Source organism: Meriones unguiculatus, chromosome 1, assembly GCF_030254825.1.
Source record: "Meriones unguiculatus strain TT.TT164.6M chromosome 1, Bangor_MerUng_6.1, whole genome shotgun sequence".
NCBI classification, from domain to species: Eukaryota; Metazoa; Chordata; class Mammalia; order Rodentia; family Muridae; genus Meriones; species Meriones unguiculatus.
In genome coordinates, this window is record NC_083349.1 from 25109299 (window position 1) to 25127556 (window position 18258).

The window sequence follows — 18258 nt, forward strand, 5'->3', positions numbered from 1 at the left end:
CCGCCCCCTACCTGGCGTCACTTCCGCTTCCTCCCTCGACAGGCGGGTAGTTTGAACGTTTGCGGCGGCAAGTTTCTCGTTTGGCGCGAGCCCGAGTTGGTGCCCGCAGCGAAGAGCGAGCCCGAACTTAGATATGTCCGAGCGGCGAACGCGATCCGGAGGGGCCGCCCAGCGATCTGGTGAGCGGAGGGCGCGCGGGAGCAACGAGGAACGAAACTTGTGGCCTCTGGTAGAAGACGCCCCAAAGTGGTTGTTGAGAAACGGCTTCCGCTTTTCCCAACTCGTCGAGCATCTTGTTTCGTTCGGCGCTGTTCAACCCTAACTTAAACATGTCTCCGTTTCCAGAGATCAGGACTCCACGTACTAAGCCTTCGAAGAGGTTGCAGCGGAAATCTGGCTCTGATCTCCCGAACATTTTACCCGAAATCTGGCCGAAGGTGAGATCCGAGGTCCTCCGGTACTGACCTGGACTGCTTTGAACTAATGCAAAGCTCATTGGTAATCTCTCCCACCCCCTTTTTCAGGCATCTCATTCGGTTCCACTCAGAAAGACTATCGTCTTGAAGAAGATCGTAGCTCATTCAGTAGAGGTGAGGGGCTGAGAGAGGGATTTGGGAAAGAGATGTAACAACTGAGCTAAGCTGTTGGATTAATCAGTTGATGTTATCTTTACAGGCCCCAGCTCTCCACACACTTCGCAGGAGTCCTAGGGTGAGTTCAGTTCCATCTTCTTAATTTTTTTTTTTTTTTTTCCAAAACAAGGTTTCTCTGTGTAGCCTTGGCTATTCTGGATTCCCATTGTAGACCAGGCTGGCCTCAAACTCAAAGTGATCTGACTCCTCCTGCTTCCCTGAGTGCTGGGATTAAAGGTGTGTGCCACCGTGCCCAGCTCCATTTGCTTAATTGTGGTGTGAGATCCAGTTCGCCTTAGAGGATAGGCGAACTAAGCTAAACAAGCCTGGGTTGTCATCTTGGGTCTCACTGTGTAATACTGTTGTCCTTTATTGGATGTTGCTATAGACCAGACTGCCCTCAAACTCACAGAGGTCCACAGACCAGTCACCTTAGTGATGGGAGCAAGGATTAAAAGATGTGCATGCCACCGGGACTGTCTATAATGACCATTTTTGTTTACTGTCTGCATATGTCATTCATTGTTCGTTCTTTATGCTCTGGACATTTTCACTATTTTTCTTAAAAAGTTGAGTTATACCTTAACCATTGGTCTTCTGTAAATCATTTTGCCATCGGGCAATTGTGGTGACACATGCCTTAGCTCCTGGCTAAGAGGCAGGCAGATCTGTGAGTTTGAGGCTAGCCTAGCCTACAAATCAATTCCAGTATGGCCAGGGTTTACACAGAAAAACCTTGTGTCATAAAACAACAGCCGTGCAAGGTGGTTCATGCCTTTAATCCCAGCACTTGGGAGGCAGAGGTGGACAGGCAGAGGCCTGGTGTACAGAGCAAGTTCTACACAGAGAAACCCTGATTGGAAAAAAACAAAACAGCAACAAAAGAGAAAAAAAAATGTTTTGCTTTCAGCACTTATGGTTGTAGGATGTTATGTTTAGGGGCTTAGAAAGGTGGCTCAGTGGTTGAGAGTAGTTTTCAGTACCTACATCAGATGGATCCCAAACTTCTGTAGCTTGAGTTCTAGAGTATCCAAGGCCCTACACAAGCCTCCATGAGCATGTACATTGTTGTGGAAGTGGATTTTAGACTCTAGAGGGCTTTCCTACCCCAGCTAGTTTCCAAATAATCAAGACAGAGACCTTTTGGATTTCTAAAAGCTTTAAAGCACAGTAACTGAGCAGACCTCAAGCCTCTGTGCTTTTTTGCTATTTCCCAGCCACATACCCCAAAATATTTGCTATAATTGTTCTTGCCTGAGGAGCTTCTGTTCCATCGTGCCAGCCCTCATGGCTTTGTGTTCATGGTCCATATTGCCCTGCTATAATGTCCTTTGGGGTCCTGTTCTGACCCCCAAGTCCATGAACCTAAGCTTCATCACACTCCTCTTGCCCCATTAACAGGCTCTTAGCTAATTTTATTAAGCAACCAACTTTAAACTGGGGGGCATGGTTTACACAACATCACTTGTGTCAATACGTCAGAATGTGCTCCTGTGGGTAGCCTGCAGATCTTGGAGGTCAGTACTTAGCATTAGAATACATAGCATCAGACCAACCCCCAACAGTGCACACAAATGTAAGGGAGACTGGGTGGTGGTGACACGTACCTTTAATCCCAGCACTGCTGCGGTAGAGGCAGGCAGTCTCTGAGTTTGAGACTGGCCTGGTCTACAGAGCAAGTTTCAGAACAGCCAGGGCTACACAGAGAAACCCTGTCTCAAAAAACCAAGCCAAAGAAGCGAAAGTAAAAGATTAGTTATATGTAGGGCTTTTACAGTTTTAACAGAACTTATTATGGACTTCTGTTTGCCCATAAACACCTTGGTTTTTGAGACAGGGTCTCATGTAGCCAAGCCTGGCCTTGATATTAGTATGTGGTTAAAGCTGGTTTTGAGTTCCTGAACTTCAACTTCCCAAGTGGAGTTACAGGTGTACACAACTGTACCCAGTGATAGTTTGTTCTTGTGTTGTGTTGCTCCGGCTGGCTTGGTACTCTTAGTCAAGGCTGTCTTCTTTTCTCAGCCCCAGAGTACTAGGATTGCAGACGTGAGGCATGGTGCCCACTTTGATGTGTTATTCTGATGTGTGGTGCTGGAGGCCAATCCCAGGACACAGTCTCAGGTCCATGCTAAGCAGGTCCCCTACTGCTGAGATAACCCAGCCTTTGGTTGTTTTCCTTTGTGGGGGAAGGGTTTTAAAACAAGGTTTTCTTGTTTAAAAGAAGGACAATCCCAACTTTTCTATTTTACCAATAAAGATTCAAGAGGCAGAGAAAGTAACAAGCTAACCTTATCTCAGGTCTGGATAGAAAAAAAACAAAAGGCCCACTAGCCACTAGCTCAGTTCACAGCACAGGAGCAAAAGGACCAAAAACAAACAAACAAAAAACAAAACAAGGCCAAAGGCTTGTTACTCAGAGCCGAAAAGCCAGGGAGCTGAGGAGCTGAAACCTTACCTAAAGCTAGATCTTGGACTAATAAATCATTCTCCACCCTGTCTTAAATACCCTTCAACTTGAAAGTCCCTCCACTTTCTCTGTCAGCTGTTTTCTTGCTCTACCTCTTTCCCTAGAGTTAACTTTACTAAGTCCTGTGTACAGAAGGCTCTTGGGTTAAGGGTGTGTAATAGGGCTCAACCATACCAAAGAAACAGGGTTTACAGTTCACAATATTGGGTTCACGGTAGGATCAGATATCCCGCAACAAAGGTTTCTCTGTGTAACAGCCCTATCCTGGAATTTCCTTTATAGACCAGGCTAGCCTCAAACTCAGAAATCTACCTGCCTCTTTCTCCTGAATACTAAGATAAAAGCCATGCACCACCACAGCCAGCTTCCCAGCCAGCTTTTAACCAAGGTACTACAGAATAAAGCTGGAGGGTTTAGAAACATTTCTGGCTCTCTCCTTCCTCTCTTCCCCTCCACCTCTTTCTCCCTCTCCTCCCTTCCCCACTATTAAAAAGAAAGATTTTTCTGGGGTTATGGGAGTGATTTCATTGGAGTCCTAAGACAAGGGGCAGAGTTACGATGCTAAAGGCCTGAAAAGATAATGGCTGGACAAGCTTCCATTTATACACCTCTTCCCACAGATCTTCCTGGCTGCTCTGATGCCATCACTGACACATTTCTCTGGAATATTTTTATCAATACCTGTTACGGTACTTCCTTGCATGTTTGATGTCTTTCTCCACTCTAATTATAACTACTTTACATTCTTTCTTGTATTAGAGCATAGATGTCCTTGGATTAGTTCCTTTTTTTTTTTTTAGGTCTTGGCCTCTAGAAAACTAGGTGCCAAGTTTCTTGTCCATTAATTCATTGAGCCTCTGGTGTGCAGGTTCTGTTGTACATGCTGGGCATTGGCAAAGTTAGCTAGTTATCTGGTAGCCCCTGATCCTCAAGCAGCTCCCCTTTCTGGCTGGTAAGTTAAGCAGGACAACTTCGGGTAGCTGTATTGGTGTACTAGACATAAGAGGGGCATGTGGCCAGGCACAGTGGTGCACACCTGTAATGCCAGCACTAAGGAAAAGGGACAGTTGTGGGCTAGCCCGGTCTACAAAAAGAGTCCAGGGCAGCCAAGACCCCATTTCAAAAAAACAAAACAAAAAAGGACATTGTGGCGTACTAGTTGCAGATGGGAGTCTGGGTTCATCTGGATGCCAGGCAAAAGCAGCCTATCTGAGGAGCAGCTATTGGAACATAGAGTGGGGGCGGGAGTGAGTAGCCAACGTATTAGCCCCAGGTACATAGGTCAGGCGAAGCTTTGGCTGGGCACACCTTGGCTGTGGCTTTTTTTTGCCTTGAGTCAGAGTCTGTGGCGGCCCACATACACAAAGGTATTGCAGTGTGCTGTAATACCACGTCCATTCTTTATCTTCAGTTTCTGATCATTGCTTCCCAACCTCATCCACACTGGCCCCTTTTATTCCCTGACCCTGGCTGGCGTGCCATGTCCTCAAGGCTTTTGTACCTTTCGTTCCTACCGCCTAGAGCGCTGTTCAGATGTCGACACAGCTCTTCTCACCTTCAAATTGTACCTCATGTCCTCTTCTCAGTGAGACTACAATTCCAGCCTGCCCCATATTTTATTGTGTAGCCCTTGACTGGTCTGGCACTTGCTCTGGAGATCAGAGATCTGCCTGCTTCCAAACACTGGCATTAAAGGTGTACGCCACTTTAACAACCCCAGTTTTTAATGCTACAATGGAAGAGCAGAAGTAGCAGTGACTTTGTTTTCCCTGATGTAGTCACAGTACTCAAAGCACTCCCTGGTATAGGACAGGCCATCAATAATAGCTATTTATTGGCCAAATGAACATTTTAGAAAAATCTTTAGCAGCTATGTGGCAGCTGTGGCCCATAGAGGGCGAGGCTGGATGCAGGCAAAGCAATTAGGCCACCAAGCCGTTTAGATATGCTGAGACTTTATGTCAGCTAGCAAGTGGCGGCCGCAGCAAGTGCAGCTCCTCAGGAACAATGATAGCTGTCTCTTTCTTCCCAACACTGGGCATAGAGCCGAAGGCTTGTGCCTCTCTGGGGATGGAGCTCTGCAGCACAGTACTTGCTGACCATGGGCAAGGCCCTGTGCCCCATCCCTAGCTCCATGAAATACTCAGAACTAGACATGAGTGTCCTGTGGGCAGACTTTCCACCCTGAATCCCTAGGCAGGTGTGGTCGCACACGCTTTTAATCCCAGTACTTGGGAAGTAGAGGCAGGCGGATCTCTGAGTTTAAGGACAGCCTGGTCTACAGAGTGAGTTTCAGGGCAGCCAGGTCTACACACAGAGAAACCCTGTCTCAAAAAACTAAAACAAAAAAAACAACCTGAATCCCTAGCTGACAATGGTTCTGTCTCTTGTCCTGATACAGATCTCTTTTAAGTTGGAAAAAGAAAACAGCCCTCCCCTCACGGTAGCCACTGAAGAGGAACTCCTTAAGATTTGTGCTGTCCCTGGTGCTTCCGCCAACACCCTAGTGTTGCGCACTGAGAATGCTGAGTCTAACTCTGGGGAAGGAGAGCTGGATGCCAGAGACTTGGAGATGTCTCAGAAAGTCAGGCGTTCATACAGTCGGCTTGGGAGCAGCACCTCTGCCTCAACCTCCACCCCTGGCCGCCGGTCCTTCCCTGGCTTGCAAGGACCTGAAGCCTTGCAAGGACTCTCACCTGTCGTGGGTTCAAAGTTAATTAAGATTCCAGACGAGCCTGCAAAGCCCGTGGTTCCGGACACAACACTCCCCGGAATCTCTCCCCCAGTCACGAAAGTGAAGCGGAAGAAGGTGCCTGAGATCCTGGTGAGTGAGGGGCAGGACCTCCTGCAGCTGTACAAGCGGGGTGTGTGGGGCCAGGACTCAGCTCTGGCTCTGGAAGGAAGGCAACGCATGAGGCTGTGGGTAGCATGTCGGCCTGGCTGCTTTTCTCACTCATGTGTCCTCATTTCTCTCCACCAGAAATCAGAGCTGGATGAGTGGGCTATGGCCATGAATGCTGAATTTGAAGCTGCTGAGCAGTTTGATCTTCTGATTGAATGAGATGAACTGGGATGCCAATTATTGAATAAGATGAATGGGCTAGGTCCTCCTCTCTTCCTATACATATTGCCTGTTGAGTCGAACAAGACATGAGAGCCCTCTTTACTGGCCTTTTTATTTTGTGACTAGTTACCCTGGACTTTTACTTTCACGGTGGTGGGGGTGAGAAGCCACATCTGCTCTGAGCCAGCTCTGTCATAAACAGGTTCAGTCCTGGGCTGTCTCTCTGCTGCTGCTCTCTGTTGGTGGCTGGGAGTCCAACCACCAACCAGTAAAGGGGTTTTGTTTTCTAGTTTGGTTCTGTCAAGTTCAGAGAACTCACAGGCCAGGGAGACAGTTAAACTCATGAGCAAGGATCTGGACATTGAGTCTGTGGAGCCTGAGATGTGAAAGATGGAGGGAGTCACAGTAGGGGTTTTTAACCCACGTGTCTGTCATATAGGGACTGCTCTGTGTCTGTTCTGTTGACACACTGGTGAATGGGGTACTGCTGCTTAGGGCAAAGTGGGTACACTTCAGAGTGTGGCCTCTGGGTGCCGCTAACATAAGCTTTACCGCCTCTACTTTGACTGCCCGCCCTTTACCCACATCTGTTTCTTTTTAAACAAGTCTTGGCTCTGTGATGTGGCTTTTTGCAGCTACACTTAGAAAGTTCTGGAAATCATTTCTCATGTGCCAGACAGCTATAACACTGATGGCAGCTTTTGCTGTGAGCTTGGCTATTTCACTGTTGATGTGAGACCATTCCCAAGGGGGTTGCTGGGACCTAAAATGAACTTACCATGGTCTGTGGGGAATTCCTTTCTGCCTACCACCTACTGTCAATTATGGTAAAAGATTCGGTTTCAAAGACCATTGGACTTTGAAATTTCAACAAGTTCATAGGAAAAGAAGCTTCAGGCAAGCAACCTGTTATTCCAGGATGGTTTTAGCAGAACACTTGTGAAGGATTTGTCCTTACTGATTCCTGTGGGCCCTGCGCTACATCATGCTGAATTACTGTCTTTGAGGAACTAATGTACAGCCTAAGGAAAAGGTGGTTTAATTTCAAATAAACGTTTTAGAAGTTTCCATCTCTTTGTAGACTGTTTTTTATTTGGTTGAACACAGAGCCACTGGTGAAGCGCTGGATGCCATCCCTGTCTTTGGCTTGTGTCACCTGTACAAGCTGCCAGCCTGGCCTTCCTCCAATAACTCTGTTCCCTGAGCTAGGACTTCTGGAAAGAGGCCCAGGAGGAGAGAACTTGGATTGGAGTAGCTGTCAATCACTCTTTTCCAGAAGTATATGGAATCAGCCCCCTCTAGCCCAGTTCCCCTTTTCCTCAGGCTCCCTCCAACATAGGTGCCTGTGGCTCAGGTGTTATAGCCCCTCCTAAATGCAGCCTAGCAGCTGGGTTATGGTGCCTCTGAGAAGCAGACCAAAGATGGGATTCCTAGGGCTGCTGTGCAGATGTGAGTGTCCTAGTTCATCTGATGGATTCTAGGTCATTACATTTCCTCTAATGTACTTTCTGAACCTAGAGTACTGTCACAGCTAGACCTGTGGGCCAACAAGATCTTGCATCTGTTTGTCTCACCCCTTCCCTGCTTCTAGGGTTACAGGTACATGCCACCCCCCACAGCTGGCTTTTATGTGGTTCTGGAGATCTGAACTTTACCCACTGAGCTATGTCCTTTGCCCTATCATGTTGTATACCAAAGTGTATCTGCATCATGATTTAAAATGGCACTGGCTGGAGGTGGTGGCACATGCCTTTAATCCTTTAAAACAAGGGGTATCTTGGTGGTTCACACCTTAATCCCAGCACTCAGGAGGCAGAGGCAGGCAGATCTCTGAGTTCAAGGCTACCCTGGTCTACAGAGAGTTCCAGGCACCCAGAGCTACACAGAGAAACCCTTTCTTGGAAGAAAAAACAAAACTACAACAAAAAAAAAAAACAAACAAAAAACAGCTGGCCCCTGACTGGAGCATGACCTGTAAAGACCTGGCATTGGCCACGCTTTTGATTCTCTTGAGAAATCAGCCAGGACATTCATGGGTACCATCATGGCAGTACTGAAGGAGAACAGGGTTGGCAGGTAACTTCAGACTTGTGCCTTGAAAAGTGCTATTATTTCCATCCCAATAGATGGGACATCACATGCTATACTGTGAGAGTAGGAAACACCCTCAGAGTAGATAGGGAACTTAGAGGAACTTCATGGGAAAACAGCAGTGGGGACAAGTTTGCAATCCCTTAAAAAGGGAACTGTTCTGCGTGAGAAAATGATATGGGGTTGAAAACAATGTTTCACCCAGCAGTGGTGGCGCACCCTTGCAGTCCCTGCACCTGGGGGGGGTGGGAGGTAGGAGCAGGAGCTCCAGGCCATGCTCCACTGTGCGATGAGTTGAGGACCAACCTGGGCTACACCAGACTGTCTCAAAGACAAGAACAAACACAAACCTTTTAAATATAAGCGCATGCTCTGCAATGCTGTCTTGTTTGAGATGTGTTTGTGTGCTTAGAAATCCTTCAGGGTCTGTAGCTCAGTGGGAGAGCGCTTGCCTAACACACGTGGCCTTGGGTTGGAGCTCCAGTACCACTTACATGAAATGATTCAGTACCTGAAATTCCAATGTCCCATTTTTCTTTTTTTTTTTTTTTTTTTTCTTTCTTTTTTTGTTTTTCAAGACAGGGTCTTGGCTGTCCTGGAACTCACTCTGTAGACCAGGCTGGCCTCCAACTCACAGAGATCTGCCTGCCTCTGCCTCCCAAGTGCGTGTGCCACTGCTGCCCTGCAAATACCCTGTATTTTATCTGGTGATTTTACCAAAGCTTCAGGTAAACAGAATTTTGTCAGGTAACTCCCTTCAAAAAAGCAAAACCAAACAACCGAACAACAAAAAAACAGAATATAGAGGTTGAGGAGGAAGCAATAATATTTAAAGGAATCCTACAGTTCTGTAGAGAATCCTTCTTTGAGTGTCAGGTGGGCACTGAGAAGCAAGTCAAAGGTGGCATTTGAGATCCTCTGTTACAGCACTTCTTTTCCTGTTTTGGTTTTGCCGTTTTGTTTGTTTTCCCAGATAGGATCTCAAGTAACCTGAGGTGGCCTTAAGTCATTATTTAGCTGAAGGGCGCCTCAAATTCTTTCTCCTCCGTCCTCCACTGCTAAGTACTAAGACTACAGCTGTGCCTAAAGTATTCACTTTGTGGGTATAATTGAATTTATACCCTGGAGAATGGTTGTGGCTCCTGGAGATGACCTAGAGTGTAAAAGCCTCTACCAAGCAAACCTAACACCCCAAGTTTATTCCTTGAAGTCAACGGTGGGAAAAAAAGAACCGGTTCCCGCGAGTTGTCTTCTGACCTCCGCATGTGGGCTGTGCACATTTTTCCTGCTGCGCTTGCCCATGTGGTAATAAACTCTTTTAAACACTGAAAACTGGGTGTATTGATTTCTTCTTTCCTTGTGACAACATACCTGACAAAAAACAGCTTAAGGAAAGGATTTATCTTGGCTCACAGTCTGAGGAGACGGTCCACTGTGGCAGGGGCGTCATGGCAACAGGAGCTTGAGGGCTCCGGTCACGCCGCTACTGCTTTCGAGATGCAGGGAGAGATGAAGGCCGATGCTCACTTCTCCCTGCTTTTCATTTTGTCTAGGACCCCAGCCCGTGAACGGTGCCATCACATCCTCGAGTGGGTCTTCCTCCCTTGGTTAACCCATTCTAGGATCTTCTTCACACACATGCCGGGAGAGTTGTCTCCTAGGTGATTCTAGATTGTCAAGGTGAACCATCAACACTGGGCATCCTGTATTGTATTTGCTGAGGGCTTTACCACCTGGGCTGGGCTATGGTCTGGCAACACTAGCTTTGGGGGGCTCTGGCTTGCTGGATAGAGCTGGTAATGGGTGCTAGATATTACTACCTAGACCAGTTACTATCCCAAGAAAACCAAGCTTGTTACAAAAGGCAAGCAAATGGGACGGGGGAAGTGGGTCACCAACCAGGTCTGTGTCTCCCTCAGTCTCCTACAGGCAGACAGAGCGCCCACTCCAAGCAGGTCTTGAAAACAGCAATGCAGCCTGCTGAGTCGGAGGTAGAAGAACCTGGGGACTCCAGTGAGCCCAGCGTGGAGGTGACAGCAAGCCCCGGGGGCTCCCCCATCTACTGATGACCCTAAGACAGAAGGCAAGGGAGAGAGGCAGGCTACAGAAATTCTTCTTAGCCTGGGCCAAAACCCATACTCCTGATCCTCAGACTCCTCCCTGTGGGCCATCTTGGGTCCTTGACCAGCTGGAGGGCCTCCCCTGGGAGACAAATCTCATTTGTTCTGTCCTTTCTACTGCTTTCTCCCCATAAGCTGAGGGGTGCAGAGATCAATTCTTTATGAAGCAGAGAGATGGAAAGAGCAAGAAGGGGAAGGAGGGCTGGGCTCTTGGGTTGGAAGCCTCATGCCATTTCAGTCAACCAAGGCACCTTCTCTGTAAAGCCACCCTCAGAGCAAAAGTCAGACTCGGAGCTGGAACCCACCGTCACATTCCTGTTCACACTCCTGAACACTCCTGAGCACAAAGATTCGGAAACGTAAGGCTGCCTGAACGGGTGTGTGTCTGTGAGTGGGTATTACCTGAGGGGAGTGGAGGGTAACCCCTGCCCATGGCCATGCAAACTTGTGCTAGGATTAAGCTTTGGGCTGAACAGCAGGAAAGTCCACTCTGTGGATGGGGGTGGGCAGATGGGTGGGGGAGGGGGGCTGGATCCCAGGCTGGGAGCACACACCTGACCTCCAGACCCTGAGGTCTGACTCTCACCTCCCCAGGGACACAGAGTTAGAGGACAGCCGGTACCTGAGTGAAGAAGACTGGGGCCCTAGGCGGACCACAGAGGAAATGGAGAATTTGCAGATGGAGTGCCAAAGGTGAGCTTCGGGAACACGTGGGGAAGAGTTTGCAGGACAGGATGATGAAGACAGTTCTGCTGAAGCCTTAGTTGAGGGTTGGGGCCGCCACTGTGGCTCTGGGTCTTCACTTGCCCCGAATCCTCTGCCTGTCTTCTCTGTTGTCTTTATCCTGTCAAGTCCCTCACCTCCAAAGCAGAAGTATTTTACAGGGTCGGGATCTGTCCCACTGGCTAGTGGCCACAGCCACGGCTGAGTGGCAGGAGCCTAGCATATTGAAGACTCTTTAAGTGTAGAGGAACTAAACAGGTAGCTGGCCCAGCTAGTGGAGGGGTTCTGTTCTGTGATGTCAGCCGGTGAAGCTTGGGGTCTGTTGAACTTTGCCTGGCAACAAAGGTCCAGGGATGGATGTGATGCCTCTTCTAGTGCCCCCTGCCTTTGGCCCTGTATCTGAGCAATGCAAGTTTCCACTCACAGTGCTGGCACTGAGCTCTCAAGCAAGGCTGATTCATACTAGAAATTCTCACCAACCTGGAGCCACACTCAGTCCTGAACCAGCCCTGATACAGCTCAAAGGGATGGCCAGCCTTTGGCCCTGCTCCATGGAGATTGCAGCCGACGTTTGATAAGTAGCCTGTCTGTTGCTAAAGAAGAGTTGGGTGTGGGTGAGTGGCTACAGTCTCAGCATTTAGAGGTGGAAGCAAGAAGACGAGGGGCTCAACATCATCCTCTCTTTGAGAATTCTAGGCCAGGTGGGCTACTTGATTTTTTTTGTTATGAATAAAGAATGAGGGCTAAGGAGATGGCTCAAAGGTTAAGAGGACTGGCTGTTCTTCCAAGGGTCCTGAGTTCAATTCCCAGCAACCATACGGTGGCTCGTAACCATCTATAAAGAGATCTGGTGCCCTCTTCTGGTGTTCAGGCACACATGCAGGTAGAATGCTGTATAAATAACAAATCTTTAATATGTGGCTCATTGACAAAAAGAATAAAGAGTTGAGCATGTAGCTCAGTTGGTTGGGCACTTGCTGTGGCTCAGGAAGCTGTGGTGCCAATCCCCATATTATATAAACTAGGAGTTCTGGTGCGTGCTCATAAACTCAGCCCTGGGAGATGGAAGTTGAAAGACCAATAGTTCAAGGGCATCCTTGTCTCTGGAGTAAGCATGAGGTTAGCCTGGGTGATATAAGACTTCCTCAAAACTATTTAATTAATTACTTAAAATGAAATAAAAATAAAGAGAAGGGGCTGGAGAGATGGTTCAGCAGTTAAGAACACTGGCTGCTCTTGCAGAGGACTAATTTTGGATCCCAGCATCTGCACAGAGGTGTACAACTGCCTATAACTAGTTTCATGGGATCTGCCCCCCTTTTCTGGCTTCTGAGGACACCAGGCACAGGAGCAGACAAAGCATTCATAAACTAGAAATAAGCAATTCCACTCCACACACTTTTTTTTCAAGACAGGCTTTCTCTGTGTAGCCCTGGCTATCCCAGAACTCACTCTGTAGACCAGGCTGGCCTTGCATTTACAGAGGACTGCCTGCCTCTGCTGGGATTAAATGTGTGTGCCACCACTGGCTGGCTGAAGTAAGTAAATCTTAAAGAAAATAGAGAATGCTGGGCATGGTGGCCCATGCCTTTAAATCCAGGCACCAGGGATATGAGGCAAGCAGTTCTCTGTGTCCTTGAGGCCTGTCTTGTTTACACAGTGAGTTTCAGGCCAGGCAGAGCTAATGAGACCCTGTCTCAAAAACAAAACAACAAGAGAGAGAAAGAGAAAACGCAGGACTGGTCCCTCTGAGCTGCTGATGCACGTTATATGGGAGGAACAGTTTCCTCTGTAATGGTGATGTGGAAAACTCAGGCCTCCTATGGAGGCACGAGCCACAGAGATTCAGAAAGTGTATGTAAAGGAGGGTTGACTGGTGACTGGGAAAAGAACCTGACACTCAGGGAACCTCTCCTTTACCCTAGGCTTCAGGAGGCACTGAACAGTACCCAAAGGGCACACCTGGCCCTTCAAGAGAAGCTAGAAAACTTGGTGAGAACCTCAGCCCCAGAGCCATACCTTTGCCTTGGCTCTTCCCTACACCCAGCCTCACCCCTTTGCTCCTGGGGTGGAAGGTAGTCCTGTTGGTCAGCCACCCACCTCAGGCCCTGCAACCCTTTGTCCTAGCCTACTTCATTGTATGAGCACCTGGGGGAGGCTCTGAGGACTCCAGACAACCTTCTGACTCCAGAGACACTTCCGCTTATCCAGAATGCAGCTAATCTCTCCCAAAAGGAAGCAGAGGACAGCCAGGAGGAAGCAGAGGACAACCAGAAGGAAGCAAAAGACATCCTGAAGAAAGCAGGGATCATCCAGGAGAAAGCAGGAATCACTCAGGAAAAAGCAGGGATCACCCAGGAGATAGCAGAGATCACCCAGGAGATAGCAGAGATCACCCAGGAGAAAGTAGGGATCACCCAGGAGAAAGCAGGGATCACCCAGGAGAAAGCAGGGATCACTCAGGAGAAAGCAGGGATCACCCAGGAGAAAGCAGGATCACTTAGGAGAAAGCAGAGATCACCCAGGAGAAAGCAGGATCACCCAGGAGAAAGAAGGAACACCCAGGAGAAAGCAGAGATCACCCAGGAGAAAGAAGGATCACCCAGGAGAAAGCAGAGATCACCCAGGAGAAAGCAGGATCACCCAGGAGAAAGCAGGGATCACCCAGGAGAAAGCAGGGATCACCCAGGAGAAAGCAGAGATCGTCCAGGAGAAAGAAGGAACACCCAGGAGAAAATAGAGATCACACAAGAGGAAGCAGAGCATTCAGGAGGAAGCTCTGGCTCTTATGCAGCTGAAGAGGGCTTCCACCCAGCACAACTCCACTGAGCCTCCCATACCTTTGCCAGCAGCCACCCTATTCTCAGGAGATAGTGTCTCACAGGAATGTCAGTCAACCCTGGCTGGGCCTGAGGCCAGAGAATGGACATCTCCTCAGGAGGTTGCTCCACCAGTTAGCCCCTCTTTAAGCACCAGCAATAAAGATCCCCACTAAGTTGCAGAATCAAGCATCCATGGGCCTGGCACTTGGATGGGTGGACATCCAGCCGCTCTGAGGAGAGCTAGGTCTCTGGACCTTCCTAACCCTGACAGCCTGGCCCTCAGACTCACTCAAGGATGTTCTTATGATAGGTTCTGGGGTGGAACAAGAAGGGGTTGTACTCTCACCCCTGAGGATCAAGGCTGTAATTTCAGGGTGCAGACAGACTCTAAGGAGGCTGGGAAGAACCCCTTCCCACCTGTGACCTTGGACAAGTCACCACCCTTTTGTAGATCATGGGTGGGAAGCAGAAAGATGGTAGGAACTCCCAAGGGCCTGGAGATGCACTTAGATTTGGTCTGTGGCTTCTTGAGATCTTTGCCCTTCAGTATGCTCCAGCCTGGGGGCCTCACTAGACTCCCACAATTCCTAAAGTGAGAGAGAGAATGTGCTTGTGAAGGGAGTCCTAATTTCCCAAGCTGGATTTGGGAGGTGAGGCTGGAGTAAAAACCCTGGTCACTCAAACCAGAGGACCAGAATTCAGATTTCCAGAATTGACCTAACAGTGGGAAGCACAGCATGAGTGGCTGTGCATCCCAGCACGCCCAGCATGAGGCAGAGAAAGAAGAATCCCAGAAGCTCTCAGGCCAGCTAACCTGCCCGACCTACAGAGTGGGACAATAATAAAGACAGCTGTATAAACTGACATGATCACGCCATGATGCGGTTAAGAGAAAAGCTTTATTGTGGAGATGAGCGAGAGAACAGCCAGAGGCGATTGGAAGAGTCCAGAGCAGAGAGAGAAAGAAGTAGACTGAACATGGCCAGGACCATCTGCAAGAGAGGGGAAGCTAGCAGGGGATGGAGGGTAGAGAAAACAGAGTGAAGCAGGAGGAGAGAGAGAGCAAATCAAGGGTTAGTAGGGTTCTAGGGAGAGTGAATAGCTGTGGGAGGGAAAAGTTGAAAAGTCAGTTGCATCCTAATCCGCTTTAGGTAAATAATCTAATTTTATGGAGCCTGAGCTGGAATTCCTCTCCAATCCTCTAAGAAAGCTTAAAGAGGACAGAAAACTAGAAAGGAGGGGGGTGGGAGTCAGGTGACATTCATGCCTGCAGACACCTTCCAGAAGGTGGCTCCTCCTCTAATCGGCTGTACTCTCCCACCACGCCCAGTGCTGGGAGCCAAACCCAAGGCCTCACTATGCCAAGGCAAGTGCTTTACTGCTGACACACACCCCCAGCCCCCTGCTCCCTCGGGTTGACATTGCAGTAGCCTAGGCATTGCTCCAAGCACAGTAGCTGAGCGACACACTTGAGAGGCAGCTTGAACCTGTGTCAGCTTTATTCTACAGTACATTTCTGCAGAGACCCCATCTTCACCTGTTGGTTGGAGGGGGTCCCAGGCATCCCCGGTCACCTGCTTCCTGCCAGTCCTTGACCAGTGGCCCAGCTGTACAAGGAGCAGTCTTAGCATTTTTCCCTAAGAAAATGACCCACTGCTGAGGTTGACCAGGAAAGTTTTGTCCAACAGCTAAATGATAACTCACTTTTTAATCCTCCCACGTTTATTAGAGGCTATCATTTATTGCATACAAAACATTTTCCCAATGTCTACAAAATTTTCATAATTATATTCCCACCTCGCTTGCATCCACGTTACTCAGTTTAGATTGGCTCAGTCTTGAAGTATAATCCAATAGGACTGAAGACTAAATACTTGGGTTCTGGGCAAGATAATAAAATACTCATAAGCCTTTTGGACCCTTTGATTGGTTGACATTAATAAGGGGTAATTTTTAAAATTATATTTAACAATAAGGGGGAGGCACGTGTGCCACGATGCTTGCGGAGGTCAGAGAGCACTAGGCGCAGAGGTCTCTCTGTTCCCCTTTATGTGGGCTCCAGGCATTGAGCTTAGGAAGCCCAGGCTCGCGTGGCAAGCTGAGCCATCTTTCTAGCCTGCAGCCAATTCCTGATGCAAAAGAAACACATTTGTCTCCAGCAGTGATTCCAAGCTCTTGCCACCTCAGTCATGAGTGGTCCACACCACATCCTCTTCCTCAGGATTTCACTGTCAGCAACAATTGTCCCATCCCACTTCTACGTAAACAGGCCTCTTTTTCTGAGCATGACATCATTTTTGTAATTGCTAATGGCATATCTCAATTTCCCATTGGGTGGGAACTCTCACTCCAGAAACTCACAGCCAAACTGTCCTGTTAGGCAGCTAAAAGTTACTTTCCTTACCTAGTAAGAGACAAGATGGAACTTAGAAACAGATAAGACTGAGGAGGTCTGTGCCCCACTTCCTTTCAAAGCAGAGTGAATATAAACTAAATAAGGAAAACACTGGGGATTTTTAGTGGGCTGCTAGGCACTACCAAGGTGGCCAGGCTGCTAGTAAGAGAGCCTCTAGCCAGCTCTCAGCCACAGGGGTACAGATGTCAGTAACCCACCTGCCCTGCAGACCTCAGCTTCTGCTTGTACTCTTCTAAACTCAGCCCTGTGGCCACTCCTGTTGACACCACCAGGCAGGCAGTACCCGGCGAAAAGTCCGTTTCTAACACAAGTCCCACAGGGAAGCCCGCCGTGACAGCTCCGCAGGGCCTCAGGTCACATGGGGCTCCCCCAGACATGGTACTCAAAGGAAGGCCAGACTGCTCCCGTCAAGACACCGGGCTGGCTGACCAACTGCCCTGTGTCCACTCTGGTGCCATCTCCCAGGAAGCACAGAGCCGGTTGGTGCTTTCCTGCCTAGAGACTGCGACAGGACAGCTGCTAAGTGTGAGCAGAGCTGCAGCCTCACCCCGGCTTCCTGCTCTAATCACAGCTGAGGCCTCTGCAGCTGTGGTGCCACGACTGGACAGACTTTATCTATAACGTAGTTGAGGGCAGAGGCTCCTGTTGGAATTCAGTGTGATGTTTCCTACTGAATTCTGGTTATTACCTGCCCTCTGCCTGGCTTGAGAGGCCCAGGAGAAGTAGGTTTGGGTTTCCTTTTGTTTGTGTGTGGGGGGGGTGTAGGATGAACATATGTGTTTTCGTATCATGTATACATGCACACAGGTTGAACATCTATGTGTGGGTGCTTGTGTACAGGATTGGGGCACAATTGGGGCCGGGACACACCCTTGAGTTATAAGAGGCTGTGCTTCAGGTCCCAGGGTGGAGGCTGACCTCAGATGGAGACTGCCTGTTCTGCCTTGATACCAAGAGGCAGGACAAGGGGATGGGCCAGGGCTAGGAGACTGTCAGAGCAGTGATCTGGGAAGCCCTGGTCTGCTGAGGGCTGGGTGGGGAGATGGTCTGTGGGCTTAAGGGAGAAGGAGCTGCCAGTGAAGCTTAGTGGTGATGGACTTGTTACCAAGCCTGATGGCCTGCCTTTGACCTCCAAATGAAAGGATAAAAATACCAAAGGATGTCCTCTGACTTCCATCTAAATAACTGGTTTTGGGGGGTGTTTGTTTGTTTGTTTGTTTGTTTTGAGACTAGGTTTCTATGTGGTGGACTTGATTCTCCTGGAACTTACTCTGTAGTCCAGGCTGGCCTTGAACTCACAGAGATCCACCTGCCTCTGCCTCCTGAGTGCTGGGATCAGAGGCGTGCGCCACCACTGCCTGGCCCGTTAAGATTTATTTTTGTTGTCTGGGTGTTTTGTCTGCATGCGTGTCTACGCACCGTGTGCATGCCGGCGTCTGCAGAGGTCAGAAGAGAGTCGGATCCTCTGCAACTGGCGTTAGGGGGGATTGGTTGTGAGCCACCATGTTGGTTCTGGGAGCTGAGCCTGGGTCCTGCACCAATTGAATCAGCTCTTCAGTCCCTCTATCTTATTTTTTGAGATAGGGGTTTTCCTTGAACCCAGAGCTCCCAGATTCAGCTACATTGGCTGGCCAGCAGACCCTGAGGATTCCCCTCCCACTCCCCCAGTCCTCATGTTAGGGTTATACTCAACCTTCTACAGAGGTACTGGAGATGGGATTCAGCTCCTCACCCTGGAATAGAAGCACCTCACTGATTGAGCCCTCCTCCCAACCCTTTTTTTTTTTTTTGTGAAGGGTCTCAGGGGCTAGCCTCAAACTCACTGTTTTCTAGGCTGGTCTTGACCTTCCAGTCCTCCTGCTTCCACCCCCCAGGGGCTGTGATTGCAGGTCCCATCATGCCAGGCCTGAGTTGGTTTCTCAA

At 48.9% G+C, this 18258-nt stretch overlaps 1 protein-coding gene across 1 annotated transcript; it reads left to right on the forward strand.

The window, feature by feature from the left end:
* Positions 1 to 25: 25 nt before the first annotated feature.
* Positions 26 to 7233, forward strand: Cdca5 (cell division cycle associated 5). Its single transcript, XM_021638457.2, has 6 exons — positions 26 to 179; positions 346 to 437; positions 525 to 590; positions 676 to 711; positions 5501 to 5923; positions 6080 to 7233. The coding sequence occupies exons 1-6, from the start codon at positions 134 to 136 to the stop codon at positions 6158 to 6160; spliced, it is 744 nt and encodes a 247-aa protein (XP_021494132.1). The 5' UTR covers positions 26 to 133; the 3' UTR covers positions 6161 to 7233.
* The last annotated feature ends 11025 nt before the right edge of the window (positions 7234 to 18258 follow it).

Coding starts and splice junctions, on each gene's coding strand:
- Cdca5 (XM_021638457.2), top strand. CDS start 134: ATGTCCGAGCGGCGAACGCGATCCGGAGGGGCCGCCCAGCGATCTG. Junction 438..524: donor TACCCGAAATCTGGCCGAAG/GTGAGATCCGAG, acceptor CCCCTTTTTCAG/GCATCTCATTCGGTTCCACT. Junction 712..5,500: donor CACTTCGCAGGAGTCCTAGG/GTGAGTTCAGTT, acceptor GTCCTGATACAG/ATCTCTTTTAAGTTGGAAAA.